The sequence below is a fragment of the Lissotriton helveticus genome, chromosome 3_1 (assembly GCF_964261635.1).
Source record: "Lissotriton helveticus chromosome 3_1, aLisHel1.1, whole genome shotgun sequence".
NCBI classification, from domain to species: domain Eukaryota; kingdom Metazoa; phylum Chordata; class Amphibia; order Caudata; family Salamandridae; genus Lissotriton; species Lissotriton helveticus.
In genome coordinates this window covers 12,884,722-12,911,391 of record NC_136061.1, presented here as the reverse complement: position 1 = coordinate 12,911,391, position 26,670 = coordinate 12,884,722, and the positions used below count along the sequence as shown (strand labels likewise).

The following is a 26,670-nucleotide window of genomic DNA, read 5'->3' as shown; positions in this document are numbered from 1 at the left end:
GTTACTTACTGAAGTTCGTTGGTAGGTTAGAGCGTATTCCGCTGTCGTTTTTCGCTGTGATGTGAGCAATCATTAACGCTACGAGGTGGGTGCAGTTTAAAGAATTGTGGTGTCTGACGGTCATGTGACTAATAGAGTCGTGTGCATAGAAAGAGGACTGTTAAAGAGTGAAGTTGCGTGTATCAAACGATTGAATAGATGGAGTAAACATGGCATATTAATCTCCTCAATAAATAAATTACATTAATTAAACATTTGGATGAAACATATGTTTGACTGATAGGAAGTAAATATACGGTCAGGGGATTTGTCCAGAACAAATGGGCCCATCAATGTGGGTTTAACTGTCTATGTAAATATCTTACAGGTAACAAGAGAATTCAATCCGTTCATTTAGCCCATATGGCTTGATGGAATTAAGTCTGTAGATCCAGTGATTTTCACGTTGTAGTAACATTTTATTATTGTCTCTTCCCTCAATTTTGTTAATCACTTCTAGTGCCATGAATTTAAGTTGCGAGATATTATGGTGCATTTCCAGAAAGTGACAAGCGACTGATGACTGTAAATTTTTTGTTCTGATATTGGATTTGTGTTCGTTTAGACGAATCTTGAGCTTGCGCTCGGTCTTCCCGATGTATACCTTGCCACACGGGCATTTCAGTATGTATATGAGGTTGCTGGTATCACATGTTGCTGTTACTCTCAAAGGTATGTCATATCCTTTCATTGGATGTGTCACCTTATTCCCTTTTATTATGTTGTTGCAGTTGTTGCAATTGTTACATGGTTTGGTACCCTGTGATGGTAATTCAATTGTTTTAGGTTGTTTCAAGATTTCTCCCAAATTCCTTCCTCTGGTATATGCAAACAGTGGTCTTGACTTAAATATGACTCTGAAGTCTGATTCTAATTGTAACATTGGCCAATGCTTCAATATTATATTCTTGTAGTTCGAACTTACATTTGAATATTTTGATACTATGACCAGTCTGTCACTTGGTGATTTCACTCTGGTTTGTTTTAAAAGATCCATACGAGTTAGATCCTTTACCTGATTTTTGGCTGTGTCTAAGATTTTTTGGGGGTATCCTCTTTCTTGAAATCTGTTGGTCATTTCTTCCATTCTTATCTCAGCCACGATGGGATCAGACGTAATGCGTTTAACTCTGAGTAGTTGGGTTTTAGGTAAATGTTTCTTCAAAGATGTCTGGTGAAAGCTGGTATAATGTAAAATGTTATTACGGTCAGTCGGTTTTCGAAATATGTCTGTTGTAATTTGGTTATCTTTCAAGGTGATAAGGACATCCAAGAATGTTATTGTTTGTTGATCTATGGTCCATGTAAATTGTATTCGTTCATTGGCTGAATTTAAAGTGCACAGAGCTTGTTCAAGATTCTCTTTTGTGTCTTTCCAGAGTACAAATAGGTTGTCAATAAAGCGAACATATAATTTGATGTTTTTGTTCCAAATAGGGTTAGACCATATATGGGTATTCTCAAATTCACCCATAAAAATGTTTGCGTAGACTGATGCTGCGCAATTTCCCATGCTTGTGCCCACCAATTGTAAAAACCAATCCTCTTCATGTTTGAAATAGCTTTGATATAGCATAAACACGACTAGTTCCATTAGGAATACTTTCATGGTGTCTTCTATGTCTAGTTTAAGAATAGCCTGTTCCATAGCCTCAATGCCCTCCTGGTGTGGGATTGAGGTGTATAAGGAGCTTACGTCAGCAGTGCATAACAGTAGTTGTTCATTAGGTTCCAACTTGATACTTTGCAGTTTGTTTAAAAAATCTGTGGTATCTTTGATATAGCTGGGTAGAGATTGAACTATAGGTTGGAGGTGACGATCCAAGAATTGTCCTATTGGCTCATGGATACTCCCACAAGTGGATACTATAGGTCGTATCGGTGGGTCAATGCTATTTTTGTGAATTTTTGGTGCCGCTTGTATAGATGGGCTCCTTGGGTTGCTTTTGATAAGAAAGTTCCTTGTCCTTTGGTTGATGGTTCCAGATGTTAACGCCTTTTCAACAATATCTTTTAATATGGTGACATATTGAGCTGTTGGGTTTCCTGGTAGTTTCATGTATGTGGTTTGGTCGGATATGTGTTCTTTTAGTTTTTGTTGATACATTATGGAGTTCATGACGACTAATGCGCCTCCCTTATCCGGTTGTGCAGATTATGTTGTTGTTGTTAGTGATAGATCTCATTTTGTCACGGTCTTTTTGTGTTGTATTTTTATACATGCCTTTGTCAAAGTTGATGGATGATAGGTCTTGTTTGACTAATTTTTCGAATAGGTCAATAGTTTTATTGCTCACAGGAGCCTGGTAAGCACTTGCCATTTTCAGTCCCATCAGTGGATCTGGTTCCTTGTTCCCTTGAGGGGGTGCTACGTTTTCAAAAAAGTGTCGTAGTCTTAGTTTTCTGATGAGTTTAAATGTACTAACTTCTAATTCCAACAAGTTTGATCTGGTAGTTGGCACAAATGAGGTTCCCTTTTGTAACAGTTTGATTTCCTGTTTAGTAAAAGTGTAGTCAGAAATGTTAATGACTAATTGTTTTTCATGTTCTATTTCTTTTTCTTTGGAAGTGTCGTACTTCTCGTTTGGGGAGGCTCTTTTAGTTTTGCCCCTCCTGGGTCGTTTGGTTCTCCTACCTGTTCTAAAAAATCCACATTGGTGGAGGTTGTAGATGTACTAGGTTTTTGTACCTGTGTTTTATCAGTTGGTTGTGATTCCTGGGCTCTGTTGGAAAATGAGGGTCCAGATTTTCTTTGGCGATATGTTGTATCACTATCCGAGGAAGATGTCTCTGTGTTTTGGGTGTATGGGCGGTTTCTTCTTTTCTGGGCGTACACCTCCGCCCAGGTGTACACTTCACCCAGTTTATAATCCAGGGTGTCACGCCGGAACTTTCAGATTTTTCGGTCATTGATATCATTACTGTGTTTTTCTAATTCTTGTTTGATGTCTACTATGAATGTGTCCCATTCTTGTGTCGTCATGCTTTTTGTAAGTTCCTCTGTGGTTTCTGCTACTTCTTTTTCAAGTTCAATAAGTGTACTGGATAGTTCCTCGATGATTAGTAGGATTAGATCCAAACTACACTTGTTTATTATAGCATACCATCGGTCTTGGAATGATTTTGAGTTTTTGCATAATGATGGTTTTAGCGCAATTCGTAGGCCTCTGGGGATGCGCAATGATTTGTGATATTTCACTAAAGTGATGTCATGTTGTTTCTGATTGATTCTTCTTTTAGAGAGATATAGTAGTTGTTTTATGTTCTGTTCTTTACTCCTGGCCGTAGTTGCCTGAGATATGTCGTCCTGGATTAATGCGTATATTCTTGCCGCTTCTCCATTTGCAAATGCGAAGGTGTCAGCTCTAGCTTCAGTAGAGCGTGAAATGTCCTCATAGTTCATTTTGTGATCAAATTTACTGCGTGCTACCTATTGTTGGGTAAAATAAATGTGAAGCACTTAAATTTTATTGGTAGGTGCACAACCTTGAGGTTAATTCAGTGTTTGAAAACGTTGATATTGCATTAAATAGGTGCTCCTAAGGTATCGCCTTTTACCCCTTGGCGAGTAGAGTACAATGTGTATAAAGTACCATCAATTGAAAACTGGTGGTGTCCCTTGGGGCACACTAGTGTTTGGTGTAATCCTCCTCTATTGAATAAATAAACATTGGTATTTATATTTCATATGAAATGATCCAATTTTAATCTCAATATTTCATTTCAGTTCATTTTTGTTTTCATCAATGTCAATAAAGTTTTGCTTGACAAACATCATCTAATCCAGCTCCAATGCATTTCGGGCTATCGCCCTTCATCAGGGAGCATCTATAAATAAACAACATATCATATGTCACATAACATGTCGAATTCAAATAATCAAATGGTCAAATCATTATACATACAAATAAACATGTTGCCTTGAACCGAGTGATTACCTCATGCTAGGTGGTTTTTATAAAGTGCTCGTCGGCTAATTTTTCGTGAATAGACTGCAAAAAAATGTGGTAACCAAAGTGGGTGAGAGGATATATTGTTTTGCGGCGGTGTGCAAAAACTATTTCGACGCTTACCTATGGGCTATAAGAATAGTCCTGGGATTTTTAGTGCCCACATAGTCTCTCTTTTAGAGAGAGTTGACCCAGATGCATGCTCGTATGTGGATGACATTTATCTCACAGACGACGAACTTTGGGAGCATCTGTGTCGAGTTGACCGCTTAATTTGTAGCTTTGCAGACATGGGTTACAAATTCAACTTTGCGAAATCGCACATTGCAGAGTATACAGTGTTGATCCTGGGCTACGAGCTCAACAATGAAGGTAGAGGTTTGGCTCCTCACTTCTTGGAGATATGCGCACAACTGCGCGCTCCGACAACTCTGAAAAAATTACAGTCTTTGCTGGGATTTTTAAATTTCGGGAGAACTTACATTCCCGATTATGCCCAGCTTATCAAGCCTTTGTATGCTTTGATACAACCAACTTTTTCCAAATCATGCTGGCTGCCTGAGCACTCTGCTATTTTGCAATCTTTGCAGGCTGATCTGCTCGCTTCTAAATTCTTACTGACTCGTGACAACCACACCAACCTGGTGATAAGAATCATCCCTGGGACGGTGGGTTTCACTTACCTGACTTTTAACAAAGGAAACACAGTACCTATTGCTTACAAGTCACACTTGTACACTTCGGCTGAAATGCGATTTTCCACTGTGGAGAAAGTTTTGATGGCTGTACAGATGGCGATACTTAAGGAACGTGCTCTGTCACAGGGAAAACGCATGTTGGTTGTTACCCCGTGTCCTGCTTTGGAGGCAGTTACGAAAGCCAGTGTACCGAATTCAAAAGCTTTGCACCCTCGGTGGATACAATGGGCTGCTTCATTGACGTCCCCGGATGTCACGTTTATTTTTTAAGCCTCCTTACGGTCGCAGGAGTACTTACAGTATGAATTCGTTCATCCAGCTCCTTTAGCTATGCGGCCTTTGGAGGATTTCCATTGCATCATTTACTCCGATGGTTTGGCGCAGGTTGCGCATGGCTCTAAACACGCCTACGTCTCCGCATGCGCCATTGTGGTAGGTGCCATGGTGAACGATGAGTTCAAGTCCCGAGTTGTGCACACGCAGACTCTAGGGGACTGCACTGCACAATTGGCAGAGCTTCGAGCTCTGATGCTAGCATTGGAGTACGCTGATCCTAGTGTGACGACACTTATTGTGAGTGATTCCTATTACTGTGTCCAGTCTTACAATGAAACCTTGTTCTTTTGGATTCAAAATGACATTCGTGATTCCAAGGATAGCACAATAAAACATAAAATGATCTGGGTCCGAGTGGCTGAGCTCAAAGAGCAGTTGCCGCTTGTGTTTGTAATTCACACTCTAGGTCATCAGCGTGTGGGAGTTCACGCTGTTGGCAACTCGCTTGCTGATGAGGCAGCGAAGTCTGCAGTATCGACATATTTAGTTGCAGCAGTTACACGGTCCAAAAGTAAGATTGATGATGATATCTTGGCGGCTGTTGCTGCCACTGAGAAGGGAGGTAAATATCCTACGGGGTTCCCTTCGAAGTACACATACCACTTAAGTCCTGATAAGGTTCCTTATGTGAAAATTCCTGAAGTTGGGGAGAGATTGATTCCCACTCTGACCACAGGAATACATTATCACAGCGGCCCATGAAGGTGCTGCATCTGCGCATGCGGGAGTTTCAGCCTCTGTATCTCAATTACAACAGCGTTTCTGGTGGCGGGGACTGTACAAACAGACGCACGATTATGTCCTTCAATGTGACATTTGCCAGCAGATTAAGCCTTCAACTGCTGCCCATCCGCCACAAACACAGGTGTACATATCTAATAAGCCACTAGGATGCATTTATTTAGATCACTGCGGTCCTTTTTCTTCTGATACTGCGTATAAGTATATCTTCGTCGTAGTTGATTCATACACACGCTTTGTCTGGGTCTGGCCCCACCGCAGCGCTGATTCACGGACTGTCATAAGAGATTTGCGCGTCTTTGTAGGGATTTTTGTCTGTGGTACCTTCCATTCGGATCAGGGTCCGGCTTTCGCCTCTAAGGCGTACAAGGATGCCATGATGTCGATGGGGGTCCAAGTCAAGTTTTCGTCTCCATACAGACCCGAGGGTAATAGTGTAGTGGAACTAATGAACCGTGACTTAAAGCAATCATTGACAGCTCGAGTTATAGGCACTGGCAGGAACTGGGTGGCCCATCTCAATGGCGTGCAGCGTGCTCTTAATAATCTCCCTAGAAGGTCTCTGGGTGAGCGGACCCCATACGAAATGCTCTTTGGTATCAAGATGTATGTCCTGGACCTTGACGGTCTAGACTGCGTGGCCCAAGCCACAGCCTTTGACGTAGATGAACATTGCAATGTTTTACAGGATCTACAAAAGACCAGAGACAGTCTTGCAAAGGAACATTTGCCCTCCACATCGGATAATGCATTGCAGATCCCGGTAGTTGGCTGGCTACCCCCAGTTGGAGAACTGGTTCAGGAGAAGATCGAGAACAAGAAAGAATTTGGTCCCTCCTATCGAGCTCCGGTTCCTGTGCTTGGTGTGAAGGGCACAAGAACAGTCATTTTACCACCACTTCCAGGTCGTAAGGAAAACAGGTTTATATCAATTGACAATGTCAAGATACACAGAGTGGCCGATTCTTCTTAGTATGACACCGGCGGTCTCCTGTCCTTCTATTGTGAGAAATTCTGTTTTGGCCACTGCTTCTAATCCTGAGCCAGAGGTGGCCATCGAGATGCCTACAATTTCCAGTCCTTTATTAAGTACTTTGCCTGGTACTAACGTTGATGAAATTGATTACATTTACCCAACTGACTTATCGATGCCTGATTTGCAAACACGTTTGGCCACAGAATCCAGATTTTCTTTTGACACTGTTTCGCATTGCTCAAGAAGGCCCTCACCTTTTGCAATTTATGCCAGTTTATTTAAAAAATACTTTTTGAGTTCCCCTTGGACATATATTTGGTTGGTGCTTTTTTCAATTTACCTTTTTATGACAATTGGTTTTGTGTTTTACTTTTTTCGAAACGTCAATGGACACTATGTCGAAGAGAGAACATGCATTCGACATCTGAATGGAACATTGGCTCCCCTTTCCTCATCGCATTCAGCACACAGACTGAAGAGAGACTTGACATTTGTTAATATCACTGCCGGCCTGTCCTTGATGGGATTGTGTGGGATGCTGTTAAATTTCAAATCCATGGCCCTACTGAGGTGGTTAATGTCCCTAATGTGCTTAGAGTAAGCATGGGGGATGTGGTGAAACAAAACATACATTCTGATGATTGGGATGTTCAGGCCGTATAGACATTGTTTTCTGATTTGAAATATTATGCTGCCTTTGATGCTGAATATTTGTACTTAGAATCTGCTAATTATGGTGATTTATTTTGCTTCCAACATTATGGCAACCATTACTTACATAAAACTAATTCCAGAAGAAGTGTTGTAAATTATACACAATGGGAGCATTGCCCTGCGCCTATACAAGGCAGTTCGAGTACTTTTTTGAGGGAGTATACTTATTTTACTGACTTTAATTAGTCCAATCCCGCTTCGTTTTATTTTAAAATGGGAGGAAAGTCCTTGTCCAAGGTTAGACTTACCGATACTAAGTTATTGTACTCGAAGTCCTTTCTTGATCAACTGGCTGTTGGCGGCTACGAGTTATGGAAGGAAACCATTGACCTTAAATCTGTTTGGGGTTCTAAAAGTTGGCAGGTACAGGGCACTGAGGCTTTGCACCATGCATGTCTCATCCCAAATCATATGTTGTTTTTAAATTCTACCATTTCTCAAACAACGTGCTTTGGATTGGCTTATTCTAAAAAATTAAATACTCCTTCCCTCCCTGATTTAGAGGAATATTCCGGTTGGGGTAATACTACAGAATTTTCAATTAGAGAGTTGCAAACTCTTTTGTAAAATTCATCCTTTAACTTTTATTTTATATATTTTTATCTTTTTTAAGCTTTTAGAGGGCGACAGCTACCCAAAAGGGTTTCCCGGCGCTGATGAGGCAGTAGGTTAGTGAGTCGAGCAAAATTACTACGATGCAGAAAGGGGCTCTTTATTGATTAAACAACCATGTCTTTATGGCTCTGTGGAAATGAACATAGCTAGATTCCTTGCATAAACTCAAGGGGAGAGAATTCCACAATTTGGGGCCCAACAGAGAAAAAGACCTCCCACCCATCCTGGTGAGTCGGATCTTGGGCAGGCTGAAAAGGCCTTGAGATGAGGATCTCAAACAACGGGCCGGAGTATATGTATGCACCAAGGATTGTAAATATCTCGGGGCAGTGCCCCATTTTATTCTGTGCTTAAAATTCAGGGTCTTAAACTTTACTCTGTTTTCAACTCTGAGCCAATGAAGCATGCGAAGATGTCCTGACATGCGTTCCATTCTGTGGCATTTGCAGAGCAGTCTTGCGGCGGCATTTTGCACAAGCTGAAGGCGTCTGATGACAGCCTGAGATGCCCCTAAATAGAGAACGTTTCCGTAATCTAAACGTGAAGTAATTAAGGAGTTGACTACGGACTTCTGTGTGTCGCCAATCAGCATCCAGACGATTTTCTTGAGCCACCGCAAGATGGTAAAGCAGGTTGCTGTTAGTTTCCTGACCTAGGGTTGCATAGTTATGCATTTGTCTATGATGATCCCAACATTTCGTACCTGTTCCGAAGGAATGGGAAGGGTCCCCATTTCAGAAGGCCAGTGTCTTGGTCTCCATAGAACTTGTTTGGGGCCCAGTATTAATACCTCTGTTTAATTTGAGCAGGTTGTCCCTCATCCATTTTGCAATTTTGCTAAGACCGGACTGCAGGGGGGAAGTGGAATCATTACCAGCATTTGAGAGTGAAAAAATGATCTGGGAATCGTCTGCATATGTAAACATTGTCAGACCTTCAGTGTCGGCTATCTCAGCAAGAGGAGTTACATATATGTTAAATAACAAAGGGCTGAGTACCGAACCCTGAGGGACTCCATACGGAGACGGATGAATGTTGGAAGAGGCTGTATTTGAGGTGATTTGAAAAGTTCTTTGGGTTAAAAAAGAGGCGATCCAGTCCAGGGTTTTACCCCTGATGCCCCTGTCAGAGAGGGATTTTAGCAAGATGTTATGGGAAATAGTATCAAACGCTGCGCTGAGATCAAGTAAAATCAGCGCAGCCGAGTCACCTCTATCTACCAGATGGGGTATAGTTTCCGTCACTCCCAACAGTGTTGACTCCGTGGAGAATCCGGGACGGAAACCTGACTGAGAAGAATGAAGTATGTCATTGGCCTCCATGTACTGGGCAAGATGGCAATGAACATGTTTCTCCAAAATTTTGGAGAAAGCAGGCAGGAGGCAGATGGGACGGAAGTTGGCGAGAATTTTAAGATTGGCTGTAGGCTTTTTTAACAAAGGTGAAACCATGGCATGCTTCCACATAGCCGAAACCGAGGCATTTACTAGGGACAAATTTATTGCATTACAAATTACCGAAAGTTGAGGGGTATCCAGGAGTTTCAGTACCGAGATCGGAAATGGATCAGCTGGTGATCCCGATTTCAATTTCCCCAAGATCTCTTGGAGGCCTTGAACAGTGAACTCCGCCAGGAAGTTAGGGGCTCATATGTCAAGGCTGGCTGGATGGTGAAGTCCGAATCAGTAATGCCTGAATCGATATTAGTAGCAGCAAGCGTCTGAAGGTGTTTAGATATATCTAGATAAATTATGTCAATCTTATTTATTTATTTATTTATGTGCGCCAGTTCTTCACATTGTAGAACAAGAATCCTTGAGGATTTATTCACAAACATTTTAAATTGTAATATCGTCAGGTAACTGATGGCTTAATCAATCAAAAAGCACTATCAAAGGCAAACTGATATTTGAATTATTTCATTTTATCAGAAACTTCATTTGGAATCCAAAGTGTACATCATTAATTTATACATACACATTGGTATACATACAATTCATTCATGGCAACCGAAGAACATGCTGTTGTATTATTCTCTCCCTACAGCATAAACATATCACCTTTGTACAAATGTATGGACACTTTAATCGTTTTGCCATACACTAATACCAATTCGAAACAACATCTATCTGGTTCGTATATAGAAACCAATTCATTACAACAAACAAAGGGTGATAGGGCGTCGACGTTTCGGTCTCCACCAGCTTAGTTCCACGAGACCATCCTCAGGACGAGAAGGTTGCACACAATCTATTAAAAAAACAGATATAAACATCTATATATACATATGCACCAAATGTTACAGTCATCAGCCTACCTATAGTGCACATGTGATCGTTTGCCCACATTGAGCCAAAACCAGGTGCACCACAAATGTGCAGACTAGATGTTATAAATAAATAACCCACTTACAACAACACACAATAACCAAACAGTGTCAAGTGTAATTTCTCATGTTGCAATTCTAAACTCTAACCGTGACTCTTTAATTTGAGTTAACCCAGTGTCTAACCATGCCTGGAATTACTCACTCAGAACCACTCGTATGTGACTTCAAGCCTCTGTAGCGTAAAAAACATGGTATCAGTACTCCCATCGAGCCGTCAATATTCACAAACTAAGCCACCTACAGTCAACAATCTTACCTTGACTCAAACTGTAGTCATATGATGAGTATGTTACGACGTTTCTCTAATTATGTAGTCGGATTCATCTGATGGATCCAATCTCTATAATGTACACAAAAATATAAACGCGGTCTTCTGTCAATTCTCTCCAGTTTGACCAATCTATAAACAAACTAACTAACAACAACACAGTCTAAGGGGTGAACTTACTTTCTGGCGGCAACTCTGTACACATCAGTTATCCAGCCTAACTCGCTATAGCGTTAGCACCTCCCATACTGACGTGTTGATTCAAACTGGAACGTCAGAAACGTGTAATCCAACGTGGCGGCCATCTTGAGCAGGTCAGCGCTACTATACTATTACACAAAATACTTCGCTAAAAATGTATCCCCTATTTACATAATTATACTAACAGAATTCGTAGAGACCACTTAATTCTGTTAGGTCCCAAGTACATCACACCTCGTTCGAAATCGTGTAGGGAATCAAGACGGTCCCCATCTGTTTCTCTTTATCAGAAAACTCAGACAGCATGCGTTAGGTGTAAGCGGCCATCTTGGGTGTGCTCAGCCATTGTCTACATCAATACACTAACCAAGACCTAATATCAATGTCCTGATCGATCCAGACATATTGTCAGATATTCCAATGTGAGGTTACATGGTCGCCAATGTTTGCCATTCCACATACTGGTTCAAACCATTCTCCACACTCCTTGCTAACCAGATCCACCGGTTCTCCTTCAATGTGAGCAGACGACCAACGTCATGCCTGCGCTTTGATTGTTTAACCACATCTAGTACAAACCAATGCATTTCCATAGGGTCATGTGATTTTTCTAAATATTGCTCGACTAATGGTGCAGTCATGATTTTACACCTGATCCTAGACTGGTGTTGCATTATTCGTTTTTTTACCTCCCACATTTGGTACTGAGTCCAATACCATTAAAAAGGTTATTGCCAAGAACTGGCATTTGATACAAAAACTAGAACCACAGTTGAAGTGCCCACTGTTTGCCTTCAAAAGAGGTATGAATTTAAGGGACCGTCTGGTGAAAGCGTATAAAGATCCACCACCCAGTACAATACAAAACCTTTGGGGCTTAGAGCCAGTAGTGGGTCATTATCCATGCGGACAGTGCAACGCATGTCCCACTACCACAACTGTCAAGTCATGTGTACTAAATGAGAAAGAATGGATCTTCAAACATCACTCCAACTGTCTAACAAGAATGTGATTTATTGCATACAATGCCCTTGTTCTCTAAATTATATAGGGAAGACAAGCCAGGAGGTAAAAATACGAATAATGCAACACCAGTTTAGGATCAGGTGTAAAAATATGACTGCACCATTAGTCGAGCATTATTTAGAAAAATCTCATGGCCCTATGGAAATGCATTGGTTTGTACTAGATGTGGTTAAACAATCAAAGAGCAATCATGACGTGGGTCGTCTGCTCACATTGAAGGAGAACCGGTGGATCTGGTTAGCAAGGAGTGTGGAGAACGGTTTGAACCAGTATGTGGAATGACAAACATTGGCGACCATGTAACCTCACATTGGAATATCTGTCAATATGTCTGGATCGATCAGGATGGGGTATGTTATACCAGTCTGAAGTAGACTAGACTCTATAACCTGAGTGACTTGTGTATGACTGACATTGATATTAGGTCTTGGTTAGTGTATTGATGTAGACAATGGCTGAGCACACCCAAGATGGCCGCTTATACCTAACGCATGCCGTCTGAGTTTTCTGATAAAGAGAAATAGATGGGGACCGTCTTGATTCCCTACACGATTTCGAACGAGGTGTGATGTTCTTAGGACCTAACAGAATTAAGTGGTATCTACGAATTCTGTTAGTATAATTATGTAAATAGGGGATAAGTTTTTAGCGAAGTATTTTGTGTAATAGTATAGTAGCGCTGACCTGCTCAAGATGGCCACCACGTTGGATTACACGTTTCTGATGTTCCAGTTTTAAATCAACACGTCAGTACGGGAGGTGCTAACGCTATAGCGAGTTAGGCTGGATAACGGATGTGTACAGAGTTGCCGCCAGAAAGTAAGTTCGACCCTTAGACTGTGTTGCTGTTAGTTAGTTTGTTTATAGATTGGTCAAACTGGAGAGAATTGACGGAAGACCGCGTTTATGTTTTTGTGTACAATATAGAGATTGGATCCATCAGATGAATCCGACTACATAATTAGAGAAACGTCATAACATACTCATCATATGACTACAGTTTGAGTCAAGGTAAGATTGTTGACTGTAGGTGGCTTAGTTTGTGAATAATGACGGCTCGATGGAAGTACTGATACCATGTTTTTTACCCTACAGAGGCTTGAAGTCACATATGAGTGGTTCTGAGTGAGTAATTCCAGGCATGGTTAGACACTGGGTTAACTCAAATTAAAGAGTCACGGTTAGAGTTTAGAATTGCAACATGAGAAATTAGACTTGACACTGTTTGGTTATCGTGTGTTGTTGTAAGTGGGTTATTTATTTATAACATCTAGTCTGCACATTTGTGGTGCACCTGGTGTTGGTTCAATGTGGGCAAACGATCACATGTGCACTATAGGTAGGCTGATGACTGTAACATTTGGTGTATATGTTTATATAGATGTATATATATATTTTTTTTATTAGATTGTGTGCAACCTTCTCGTCCTGAGGATGGTCTCTTGGAACTAAGCTGGTGGAGACCGAAACGTCGACGCCCTATCACCCTTTGTTTGTTGTAATGAATTGGTTTCTATATACGAACCAGAATGATATTGTTTCGAATTGGTATTAGTGTATGGCAAAACGATTAAAGTGTCCATACATTTGTACAAAGGTAATATGTTTATGCTGTAGGGAGAGAATAATATAACAGCATGTTCTTCGGTTGCCATGAATGAATTGTATGTATACCAATGTGTATGTATAAATTAATGATGTACACTTTGGATTCCAAATGAAGTTTCTGATAAAATGAAATAATTCAAATATCAGTTTGCCTTTGATAGTGCTTTTTGATTGATTAAGCGATCAGTTACCTGACGATATTACAATTTAAAATGTTTGTGAATAAATCGTCAAGGATTCATATTCTATGATTATATATACCCATTTCCGTGGGGAAGATTGGGTTGCCCTGTCCAGTATCAGTTCTTCACATTGGGCATTACTCAAAGGAAGGGGTTTAGCAGTAGTTTGTGAGCCCGCCAACTCTTTGACTAAGTTAAACAACGTTTTAGATTTGTTTGTTGCCTCGGAGATGGTCTTCGCAACATAACCAGCTCTGGTTTTTGTACAGACATTGTGATAAAGCTTAAGTTCATTTCTATATGTCTGTCCAGCCTCAAAAGAGTAATCTTTCCTCCAGAGGCGTTCCAGACGTTTACATTTAGATTTGTTAACTTTAAGAGATTCGTTAAACCACGGCGCAGGAGATTTATGGGCATTCGATCTTTTATAGGCTACTGGTAGGCAAGTGTCTATGGCCTTCAAAAGCCACGTATTGATCCTACAAGATACTATCTCCATATCAACCGTGTTTAATACGTCAATTGCTGGAGAAGAATCGAGGGCAGATTTGAGATGGTTCAAGTCCAGCTTTTTCCAGTTCCTCTTACCGGACTTTGTTGTCGAGTTTGGGAAGATGGGGACAGCAGGAGTGGACAAACTAAATTTCAAGAGAAAATGGTCTGACCAGTGTAAGGGAAGAGCGGGGAAACAGTCTAAAGGGGTAAAGTTGGAAAAGATGGGGTTAACATATCCGGTTTGGATCCAAAGGTTTGGCTGATATGGCACAGAAGTGCTGATGCATGCCAACGTCGTTTTCTGGGTTTAGAAAATGGATTTACACAAGTCAGGACTGATCCCCGTTTTGAGACTGACCACTCTGTCACCACTTATTCAGTAGGGAAATTATGTCAGAATTGGCTCAAACATCCTATCTTGGCATCGGTTAAACTGCATCTATCCAAGCTGACTAATGATGTGGATTTTAATGATTTCATAAAAGGCCCGGCTAGTGGTAGACCGAAAAGATAGATATATGCGATTTACAATGAAATCTGGAAAACATCACAGATTGAGGCGGCTACACGCCTTAGAGCTATTGATCTAGCTAATTTAGAAAAAGTGCTTGCAGTTGTAGATAATAGCATTAACATGCTTTCTTCCCGCATTTACACGTTAGATAATATTGTGTCTTCTGTGGTTGATATTGTGCAAGACGAAGTGTCTATGTTATACCATGGTCAAAATTAATTGTGTTCGATTATGCAATTTGCATGGACCCTGCAGACGCTTAAGTCTGGAAAAGTGCCTTGGAATTACATGAATGTCTCCTCCCTCTTTGCCCCTTGTAATTTGACTGACAAGCAGCGCTTACTTTCAATGAGAGATGCGTCTTTTTCCATGTTACACATTGAAAGGTTGGAGTCTTTACCGTTCTCTGTGGCGGATGCCACTGCAGCAACGTGGCTTATCCACGGGTTAAATACATTACCATTTGCTTTGTTTAAATTTACAAATTGTATGCGATATATTGCATTAGGCCGATACGAACCACTGGGTAGTTCATATCTCCATGAAGCCTGGTCGCTTCCTTTTACTTACAGATGCCTTAAAGATGGGCAGGATGTTTATCTTAAAGGTGAAGAGTGCACAGAAACACCAGATCACTCATTAATGTGTAGACATATTCAATTACATGGTTCTTGTAACCAAGAACGTCCAAATTTAGCCTGTGTTTTGAAAAGTACTCCCGTTCCCGCAATCGTCCCCACTTTCACATTACTGGCAAACGGCAGTTATTTACTTTTAAATAATGAGGATTATTGTTGGTTAATTAGAGGTATTGCTTATATGGTTACAGTGTCTGAATGTGTGGTTTTCTGCAAAAATGTTTTATATCCTCCTCCACATGGGAACTCGGATGTTTCCATCTGGCCGCGGATTCCAACCTTGACGGCAGAGTTCAATGGAATGAGTAGAATAAGAGCCCTTTTGTCCCAAAAAGAAGTGGCCCTGAGTTCAGCTCGTGAAACATTTGTCCTTCACGTAGCCAACACCCGCACAGAGGTGCAGGCGTTATTAAATACTGACTTGCCATTGCATTTCAGTGAACTGATTCATTCAATCTTTAACTTGTCCTCCACTTCTGGCCTCGCACACTTTTTTAAGATAGTTAGCAGTGGTCTTGTGACTACATTTGAAAAGATATTTGGAGTCATTCCTGCTTTCTTCCATTCGATATTTTCAAGCTTATTTGGTGGATTTCTTGTTTTGCTGGCGCTGGCTGCAGGCGTTCTGGTGATTTTTTGTTTTATTAGAAATGGATGCCCATCCTGTGTTACACGACGCGCAGCCCCACCTGGCACTGTTTCCCAACAGGATGCTTGAATACTATGGCACGCTGCCGCTTATCACCTTAAGCGCAGCATATGGAGTATCGTTTCGATGTTCCTATTTCACATGTGTCCAGCCTGTGTTTCGTTGCCTGAGCTGCGATTTCGAGTGGGCCCTTGATTTGTGTCTCTGCAAGATGGTGTCTTCTGACGTGGATTTTAATCAACTGATGAGTCCCTTAGTTGCTCATGAGTTGTTTTGTTCTGACGAAAGGATTATGACCTTGGCAGCGATGCATGGACTAATGGGTCGTTGGAACATACTCACAGCAGCGCAAGATTTCTTGGCACACAGCTTTATTGAGAACCCACCGAGTTGTCCTCTGATGATGCTAGAGACTCCGGTACTTGAAGAGCACGTATGTTCTTTCCCGCTATTAAATTGGATGGCTGAACTGTTTTCGGATGATGACAGTGACTTTCTGCCGGTGGCTGTTGCTGCCTATTTTGCATATTCAGTCCTAGCCTGAGCGCATAGATAATAGCATTAACATGCTTTCTTCCCGCATTTACACGTTAGATAATATTGTGTCTTCTGTGGTTGATATTGTGCAAGACGAAGTGTCTATGTTATACCATGGTCAAAATTAATTGCGTTCGATTATGCAATTTGCGTGGACCCTGCAGACGCTTGAGTCTGGAAAAGTGCCTTGGAATTACATGAATGTCTCCTCCCTCTTTGCCCCTTGTAATTTGACTGACAAGCAGCGCTTACTTTCAATGAGAGATGCGTCTTTTTCCATGTTACACATTGAAAGGTTGGAGTCTTTACCGTTCTCTGTGGTGGATGCCACTGCAGCAACGTGGCTTATCCACGGGTTAAATACATTACCATTTGCTTTGTTTAAATTTACAAATTGTATGCGATATATTGCATTAGGCCGATACGAACCACTGGGTAGTTCATATCTCCATGAAGCCTGGTCGCTTCCTTTTACTTACAGATGCCTTAAAGATGGGCAGGAAGTTTATCTTAAAGGTGAAGAGTGCACAGAAACACCAGATCACTCATTAATGTGTAGACATATTCAATTACATGGTTCTTGTAACCAAGAACGTCCGAATTTAGCCTGTGTTTTGAAAAGTACTCCCGTTCCCGCAATCATCCCCACTTTCACATTACTGGCAAACTGCAGTTATTTACTTTTAAATAATGAGGATTATTGTTGGTTAATTAGAGGTATTGCTTATGTGGTTACAGTGTCCGAATGTGTGGTTTGCTGCAAAAATGTTTTGTATCCTCCTCCACATGGGAACTCGGATGTTTCCATCTGGCCGCGGATTCCAACCTTGACGGCAGAGTTCAATGGAATGAGTAGAATAAGAGCCCTTTTGTCCCAAAAAGAAGTGGCCCTGAGTTCAGCTCGTGAAACATTTGTCCTTCACGTAGCCAACACCCGCACAGAGGTGCAGGCGTTATTAAATACTGACTTGCCATTGCATTTCAGTGAACTGATTCATTCAATCTTTAACTTGTCCTCCACTTCTGGCCTCGCACACTTTTTTAAGATAGTTAGCAGTGGTCTTGTGACTACATTTGAAAAGATATTTGGAGTCATTCCTGCTTTCTTCCATTCGATATTTTCAAGCTTATTTGGTGGATTTCTTGTTTTGCTGGTGCTGGCTGCAGGCGTTCTGGTGATTTTTTGTTTTATTAGAAATGGATGCCCATCCTGTGTTACACGACGCGCAGCCCCACCTGGCACTGTTTCCCAACAGGATGCTTGAATACTATGGCACGCTGCCGCTTATCACCTTAAGCGCAGCATATGGAGTATCGGTTCGATGTTCCTATTTCACATGTGTCCAGCCTGTGTTTCATTGCCTGAGCTGCGATTTCGAGTGGGCCCTTGATTTGTGTCTCTGCAAGATGGTGTCTTCTGACGTGGATTTTAATCAACTGATGAGTCCCTTAGTTGCTCATGAGTTGTTTTGTTCTGACGAAAGGATTATGGCCTTGGCAGCGATGCATGGACTAATGGGTCGTTGGAACATACTCACAGCAGCGCAAGATTTCTTGGCACACAGCTTTATTGAGAACCCACCGAGTTGTCCTCTGATGATGCTAGAGACTCCGGTACTTGAAGAGCACGTATGTTCTTTCCCGCTATTAAATTGGATGGCTGAACTGTTTTCGGATGATGACAGTGACTTTCTGCCGGAGGCTGTTGCTGCTTATTTTGCATATTCAGTCCTAGCCTGAGCGCATTTAAGGCCTTTGATGACATTCCGTTATTGGTTGAACATGTTTTTTTTCAAAATTATGTAGAATTTTTTTTACCACCCAGACCTATTGACTTGAGTAAAACTGAGCACTAAATTGTCAAATTGGAATTTTTTTGTTGGCTGCCGAAAACATTTTTTCTACCTATTCTAAATTTGACCTGGCTGATCGTTCTTGAACTCTGCTTTCATGATGAGCCCCTTGCCTTTTCTTTTCTTATCTTATCTTATCTTATCCGTGCTCGGATCATGCGGGGATGTCATATAGTTACTCATTGCCTATATGCTGTGTTAAGTTAGCATGGGCTTATTAAATGTTTAAACGCCATTTTACCTTTTGCTGATTCTGCACATGACACATAATTGTTGTTTTAGCTTTCAGCCTAGTAGAGCGTTGTGATTTACGCAAGAATAATATGTTATTGCTCTGATATCAGCTTTGCTTGGTAAACTGTGTCTGTACAGTGAGTGCTGAGGCCTTCAAGGATAACTCGACACGGTGTTGTTGTGAGGTCTGATCTTCGCATCTTCCTAGACATAACATACATGCAAGTGGCACCCAAATTCTGGCTTTAGGCGCGTTTTATATTGCTCCACACACAGCAGACTACACACTTGATGGTGCTTCGCATGCAGAGAGCTGGTAGAAGATTATGTGATTCCCTTACCACTAGGGTCTTGAGGTATGGGGCCACCCTGCTAAAACCCAAAGAGACCTTCTTAGATATAATATAATATACTAGATAGGGAGGGTGAGAATTAGGTGTTTTTAAACCCTATTCATTTCAGCATTATAGCATGTTGTCACCTTTTGCATTCTATGGACTAGTAACTATGCTGATAGCTTTGCTTCTTATAATATGTTTGCTTGTATTATCTAAGATACTGCGTTTGAGAACACTGCGTTAGTAAATAAACATTTCAAATGTGCACGCGTCCTTATTTTCTCCTCGTTCTGGATTGAAATGATTGTATAACAAAAGAGTGTTCATGTGTTCCACGTGACCTGAGGTATTCTAAGTTCATGTTCTGGTTTGTCTAAGAATTGGGAGTTTGTGATGACCAATGAGACACTGTAGCTAGCTTGGTAAGGGATTTTGGGTACTAAGGTGAGTTTTGGTACACCCTAATTCACTGAGGTTCCAAGTCTCTATGCACAGTTCTGTAGGATAACGGAATCCCTGCTACAGCCCTTTTGTGCACACAAAAACGATTGATACATGTGGCCCTAAATTGTATTCCCATTTTGGAAATACAGATGTGGCCTTGATAACTATTTTACACGCTTTATACTGTACCAAATGAATTGCTATATAATAGGTCTGGGCGGTAAATTCCGTTCTGCTCACGGAATTTGCGGCCGTTGATTAATTTTGCGTCCTGCGGAGAATGCGGAATTGTCAAAAATGTTGCGATCTGTGGGTATGCAGAATTTTTTGCTTGTACCCACACTTTCAAAATGCATGTTCGCAAGATATTTCTCCCCGAACACGCAAACAGCTTTCGCGAACAGGAAAAAAGCTTAGCAAATGGGCGGAAAAAGCAATTCTGCGTGTCCGCGGAATTTTTGCATGCTCGCAGAGATTTTTTACCGTTTCGCGGGGCTTTGCATAGCACGACTGCGCAAATTCCACCCATCCTTACTATATACCCGATACACAATGAAAAACTATTACTAGACCCAGCTCAGTTATTGGCTTTGGGCTGCTCAGGTTCTTGGTGAACCTACAAATCCTATATATCCCCACAAGCAGAAGGGTTCAGTAGATATAATGGTATATTGCTTTAAAACATCTGTCAAACTTTGAAGAAGTTACAGGTGGAAAAGGCGCAAACATGTCTGTTTTTCAACTCATTTTATTTTTTCTTATTTTCTATAAAGAAATTTTGAAGGATCTACACAAATGACCCCTTGCTGAATTCATAATTGTGTCTACTTTTCAGAAGTACCTAGCTATCCGGATCCATTATAGCTTGCACACCTATTTCTACCATTAACTGGATAGAGGTTGAAAGCACAAAAAACAAAGTCAGTCTGTCTCTAAAAGCTAGGAAGATGGTGATTTCAGCACTACAAACCCTTTGTTTAAACCATTTGCAGGGGAAAAAACAGATGCTTTCTTCAGCAACACTTTTTCCCCCTTTTGTAAAATATATTTTGGATAATTTCTGGGTCTCCTCCAGGGGAATCCACAAACCCTGTGTACCTTTAAAGTCCCCATGATGTTGGAAGAAAAGAACGCAAATTTGGTGTGGATACCTCATGTGGACAGAACAGTACAATGGCCTAACCATCAGCATTGGGGAAAAATAATTAGGGTGGCCATACAGAAATGGCACTTTCCTACATAATGTAATATTAAGCTTAACTGTGGTACATAATATGTTCAGATACAATATTGCTATGCTATAGTTTGTCACTCCGGCAGTTGTACTTCTCTGTCCCCAAGCCATCAAGCAGTCTCTCTGCTTTTTCTGGTGCTCTGGAGAGGATATGAGGTGACAAATGCTTTTGCTGCACAAAACTTACAATAAAAGCATACACACAGTAAATCATCAGACTGTGTGTGTCATTAACCTGTCGGACAAACAGCACTCACCACAATCAGGACAAAATGCGGACACCCTCAGGGCAAGAAGAAGGAACACAATGTGCCCCCACATTTGAAGATCTGAAAGAGAGGGTACACTTTGTCAATATTATTCAGAATGTCACAGTTGCACTTGTGCATTAGCCACTCTCAATTGATTACATCATAGCTTCCATAATTTTGGGTATTCTTCATCTAAAGGTGAAAATGTCTCCTTTTCTGTAGTGGGGTTAATGACTCGCATGTGAGCCTATGCTAGGGACTTGTGCCGGTGAGGCAAGCTAAAATCCACTAATAGAAAACAGAATCAGACGATCGGAATCCCTGCAAGAGGCTATTAAGTGGCTTGAACCCTGGGCTGCTGGACAGCTGCTGGACAGTTGCTGGACGGCTGCTGGATGGCTGAATTGCGCTTCCCCAAACCAAGCGAGGTGAGTGTGCCGCACCGAGTAGTTGGGCAGGTCGAGCTCATCTCCGGTTAGATTACCGGCCCTTGCTTTTGGCAGAAGGGCAGTCCTACCAAGTACCACACATCTGAAACCGTGTCAGCCCATCAAACATTCACTCTAGTTCAGACCTAGACCCCGGCACAAGTTTAGGTGCAGACAGCAGTAACCACCAGACTAACTAATCCACTTTCAAGTCCGCTTGCATTCAAGTTAGCCTGCCTACAACCTCCACTTCTTCGAAGTATAAAGGTATTAAAGGTAGACATGTATCCTCCCTAGAGATAGGGGTGAGTATACAGGACAAAAGTCTAACACAAGAATCAGCAGAGATAGAATATGGTGGGGAATCTGTGAAAAGCATGCTTGCTTCCATACTTAGAGAAAACACAGACTTGAACGCATCACAAGCACAAGAAATAGCAGCGCTCCATGAACGACTGTCAAAATTGGTGGGAAATATGTGCTCTACCCCGGTGAGGTTGAAAGAGGCCGAGGAACATGTTTCAGAGATGGAGGATAAGGTGGCGGGTATGCAGCAAGAAGTCATCCAACTGGGGAAAAGCGAAAATCAGATCGAAAACAAGCTACAGGCTTTAGAGAACTATAATAGAAGCTCTAACCTGTGATTGGTGGGCATTCAGGAGGGTTGTGAGGACACTCAAGCAATGAAATGGACAAGTCACCTTTGAAAAAAACTATGGCAGACCTGGATGGGGATCTATCAATTACTAGAGCTCACAGACATGCAAATGCAAAATACCCCGGCACAATACTTTTGGTGTTTGCATACTATCGCATTAAGGATTCTATATTAATCATGGCCATAGCAAAGAGAACTTTTTCAACTCCAGAAGTATTCCAATCTAACATCTTTTCTCATATGTCAGCAGTAACTGCATACAATGAAGACAACTTGTGAAAATGATTGATTTACTTAAGGGTACCCAGGCATCAATAGCCCAACAAGCCAAACTTAAAGTCTTAGCAAAGGGCCAATTCCTTTGATTTTCTAATATTAGATCACTTCTTATGTAATTGTCTAATTAGAATTCTAAAATTGGTTAGCTGTTTAGACCTGATATACCATGCTAGATTTTTGCAGAGAGGAGGGACACTCTGGAATCCAATTCTGGGAAGAGTGCAAGGTTGAACGCAGAAGGGGTGCAACACAATGGCATCTAGGCAAAGTTGGGGTAGGGAGGGAAGCACGAGCAATCCTTCACCAAGGGGGTGATGGGTAATTCAAGGGTGTGGGGGTGAGGCAAACCCCCACAAAAGGAGAGTTCAAACTCATGTTCTTTAATTTTGAAAAAACTGGATGGGGTTGAACAAAGCCAGACTTACTGGGACGAGAAACACAGTAATTATGGCAAAAGGGATATTAAAGAAGAAGAGGGAGAGAGCATCAAAGCGAAAAGGCAGCTTAAGGTACACAACACATCTACCATTACATAATGCGCTTTTAAGTGTATGATGCACTTTGGTCTTGCGTAATTAAATAAATAGGCATCTTAATGGATATGACCCTTTATTGTTTTTTTTGTTAAAGGAGACAATCTCTCCTATAAAAAGGAATTAGGCAGGTAATTATGTAGTCATAATTATGCACCCTCTTGCCGTATTTCTCAATAGCTGGCCTTATATCTGATGGAGACTATGGCATGGGTTGGTTGCCAGTTCTTCAGGGTGCTTCACCAATCTTCATTGTTGGCCTTCGTTACACATGATTGTCTTCCCAGCTTTGTATTAACAGGTCTTTCTGGATTGCTATGTTGTAGAGTTATTTCTAGTTTCCATGGCTTGTTGCTTCTTGGGCGTCTGTGACAACGCTTCCTTGTTGACTTCGGTGTGTTTGCCTTTGGCTTTCACATTTTCTGCTCTTGTTCAGCTGGTGTTGACTGCAGCTTTCTATTCCTTCTCTGTTACAGAAAGTCTCTGGGGAGATCCATTCTTTTTGTCGGTGTTTATTGAGACCCAGTAACTCCTGCCAGGTTTATGTTGCTGTTTTTTTATCTTCTCTCACTGACCCACTACTGGGTCTCAGTCATCCTCTTGTTCTTGCAGGACTTAAAACTTGTTACTCAGGGTTAATGGGTTTTCACTCCATTTCTGTGCCTCTCTGAGGATGGTGATGTTATATTGCTGGAGTTGGCGTGTCTCTTCCATTAAGGGTTGCTTCATTAAACTAAAGAAGATCTGAAGCACCAAGAACCTAACGCAGCAAAGTCCAGGCTTGGTAACACAAATGTAAAATCCAAGCAGAAACTTGGAGGACAACAGTCACCAAAACCAACAAAGTGCAGAGCTTCAACACCTGTCTGACGAAAATCCTCCACATGCACTGGCCAAGCACCACCAGCAACAATCTATGACAGAAGAATTTTCATCCCATCATGAAAAGACACTGAAGCTGGATAGGTCACGCTCTCTGCAAGCCCCAGCCAAGCCCTCACCTGCAACCCTTAATGGTAAAGGAAAAGTGGGAAGGCCAAGAAACACCTGTGGCAAGGCCTCCAGACTGACTGCAAGGAGATGGGTTATGACAGGAGTCAGATTGAATGAAAACCCAGGACAGAGATGACTGGAGGACCTGGTTAATGGCCCATACCTCTGGAGAGGTAGCTGGCATAAAGAAGTAAGTAAGTACTCACTCTGCAATCACTACCTCAGAAAGGTAAATACCTCCTCCTCACTCTGAGGTTGCTCCCTCAGAGAGATAGATACCTCCTGCTCATTGTGTGGGAGTCTGAATTATCTTTGACACTTCCATTGCTTTGTAGACAGTTAAATTCCACCTGCTTGATGTCGGAAATCTACATTCCAGCATTCACATCTTAAACAATTTCTCAGGGAGTTTAAGAAAAAAAACTGTGTTGCATGTTCTTGTACTCAATGGTGCTAAATGTGTGCTGTGTCCTGCCCTATATATAATGTTGTCATTTATTTGTGAGAGTTAAAGACCCCGTTCACACTGTCTCTAATCTCTTGTATCACATATTTACTGTCTCTTGTACCCCACACTCTCTGGCTGTAATGTCCTGCGCTACCTCCAATGCTACGGTCCATTCCTTATCACGTTAAATAGTCTTTACTCACTGTCTATAAATTCAAGTACTCCATACTCACTGTCTCTAACTTATTTTTTCCTACACTCACTGTCTGTAATCCTGTATCCCATACTCACTGTCTCTAATCTCCTGGATCCCATACTCACTGTCTCTAATCTCCCGGATCCCATACTCACTGTCTCTCATCTCCTGGATCCCATACTCACTGTCTCTAATCTCCTGGATCGATACTCACTGTCTCTAATCTCCTGGAACCCATACTCAGTGTCTCTAATCTCCTGTATCCCATACTCACTGTCTCCAATCTCCTGTATCCCATACTCACTGTCTATCATCTCCTGGATCCCATACTCACTGTCTCTAATCTCCTGGATCCCATACTCACTGCCTCTAATCTCCTAGATCTCATACTCACTGTCTCTAATCTCCTGGATCCCACACTCACTGTCTCTAATCTCCTGGATCCCATACTCACTGTCTCTAACCTCCCGGATCCCATACTCACTGTCTCTAATCTCCTGTACCCCATACTCACTGTCTCTAATCTCCTGTATCCCATACTCACTGTCTCTAACCTCCCAGTTCCAATATTCACTGTGTCTAATCTCCCGGATCCCATACTCACTGTCTCTAATCTCCTGGATCGATACTCACTGTCTCTGTTTACCTGCAGTACCTTCAATGCTACCCTCTCTTTCCTATTGAACTCAATACCCCATACTCACTGTCTCTACTCTCTCGGATCCTATACTTACTCGCTTTAATATCCTGTACCTCACACTCACTGTCTCTAATCTCCCAGATCCCACACTTACTGTGTCTAATATCCAATTTTCCAGTCTCACTGTATCTAATCTCCTGGAACCCATACTCACTGTCTCTAGTCTCTCAGATCTCATACTCACTGTCTCTAATCTCTTGTATTTCATACTCACTGTCTCAATTGCACTGCACTACCTTCAATGTTACCCTTTCTTTCTTATTGAGGTAAATATCCCATACTCACTGTTTTTAATCTCTTGTTCCCCATACCCATTTTTCCTAATCTCTCACACCCAATACTCACTGTCTCACATCTCATTTCCCCATTCTCACTGTCTGTAATCCTGTACCCCATTCTCACTGTCTATAATCTCTCGGTTTCTTTACTCACTGTCTCTAATCTCCCAGATCCCATACTCACTGTCTCCATTCTCTTGCACTAGCTTCAATGCTACCCTCTCATTCTTATCTAGTTATATACCACATACTCACTTTCTATAACCACTTGCACTCCATTGTCACTACATTTAATCTCTTGTACCCCAAACCCACTTTTCCTAATCTCCTGTACCCAATACTGTAATCCTGTATTCTATACTCACTGCCTCTAATCTCCCAGATCCCACACTTAGCGTCTCTAGTCTCTCGGATCTCATACTCACTGTCTCTATATTCCTGCACAACCTTCAATGCTACCCTCTCTTTCTTATCAAGTTACATATCCCATTCTTGCTGCCTTTAATCTCTTATACCCCATACCCACTTTTCCTAATCTGATTTACCCCATAAACACTGTCTCTAATCTCCCTCGTTATCTCCAGAGCTGCCATCTGCCATATCTTTCTTGTGGAGTTAAATACTCCATATTAATTGTTGGTAATCTCCATTCATATCTGACATGTTCCTTTCTTCCTCATACTGTGGAACATGCCACATTCTGGACATCCCAATCTCTTCCCCAGGGTGAGACTCATTCCCTGTCTGGAGTCGTCTCTCTAATCTCTCCCAGCTTGTCCTATGGGATTGAGAAACATAATACTCACTCTCCGGAGCTCCACAGGTCTGTACGGTACTCAAGTGATGTGAGGTGATGGCGGGATGCTCTAAAGTTTAATTTGAGGCAGACTGCCCCTATATACCTGACCCTGCATGTGGGGAGGGATCTGCCACCCTCCAGTGTCCAATCATCTCCCCATTTGTTTCAATCATTTGTAGCTTCAAGACTGACCTTAACTCCACCCTCCTTCATGTTTTCCACTATTTGGATCCCATCAACGCATTACCTACCTAGGCTGAGTGTTTAGGGAAAAATCATCTTTGGCATGAACATACAAAGACACACACATGCACACACACCAACACATACACTCAAACACACACACTCACAGAACAGAGGCTTGCCATTGAAGCCACCAAAACAACTACATATTTTGAAGGATGAGCTAAGGTTTTATTACTTTGGAA

General features: G+C 41.7%; 1 protein-coding gene across 1 annotated transcript in view; it reads right to left on the bottom strand.

Moving 5' to 3' along the window:
* LOC144822036 (CD5 antigen-like) overlaps positions 1–26,328 on the bottom strand; it is a 211,064-nt gene extending 184,736 nt beyond the window's left edge. Inside the window, exons 1-2 of the mRNA XM_078679105.1 lie at positions 26,250–26,328; positions 20,937–21,008 (exon numbers count right to left, since the gene is read on the bottom strand). Of these exons, the coding sequence (XP_078535231.1) occupies positions 20,937–21,000 (64 nt within the window). The 5' untranslated portion in view covers positions 21,001–21,008; positions 26,250–26,328. The remainder of the gene's footprint in view (positions 1–20,936; positions 21,009–26,249) is intronic.
* Positions 26,329–26,670: the final 342 nt, after the last annotated feature.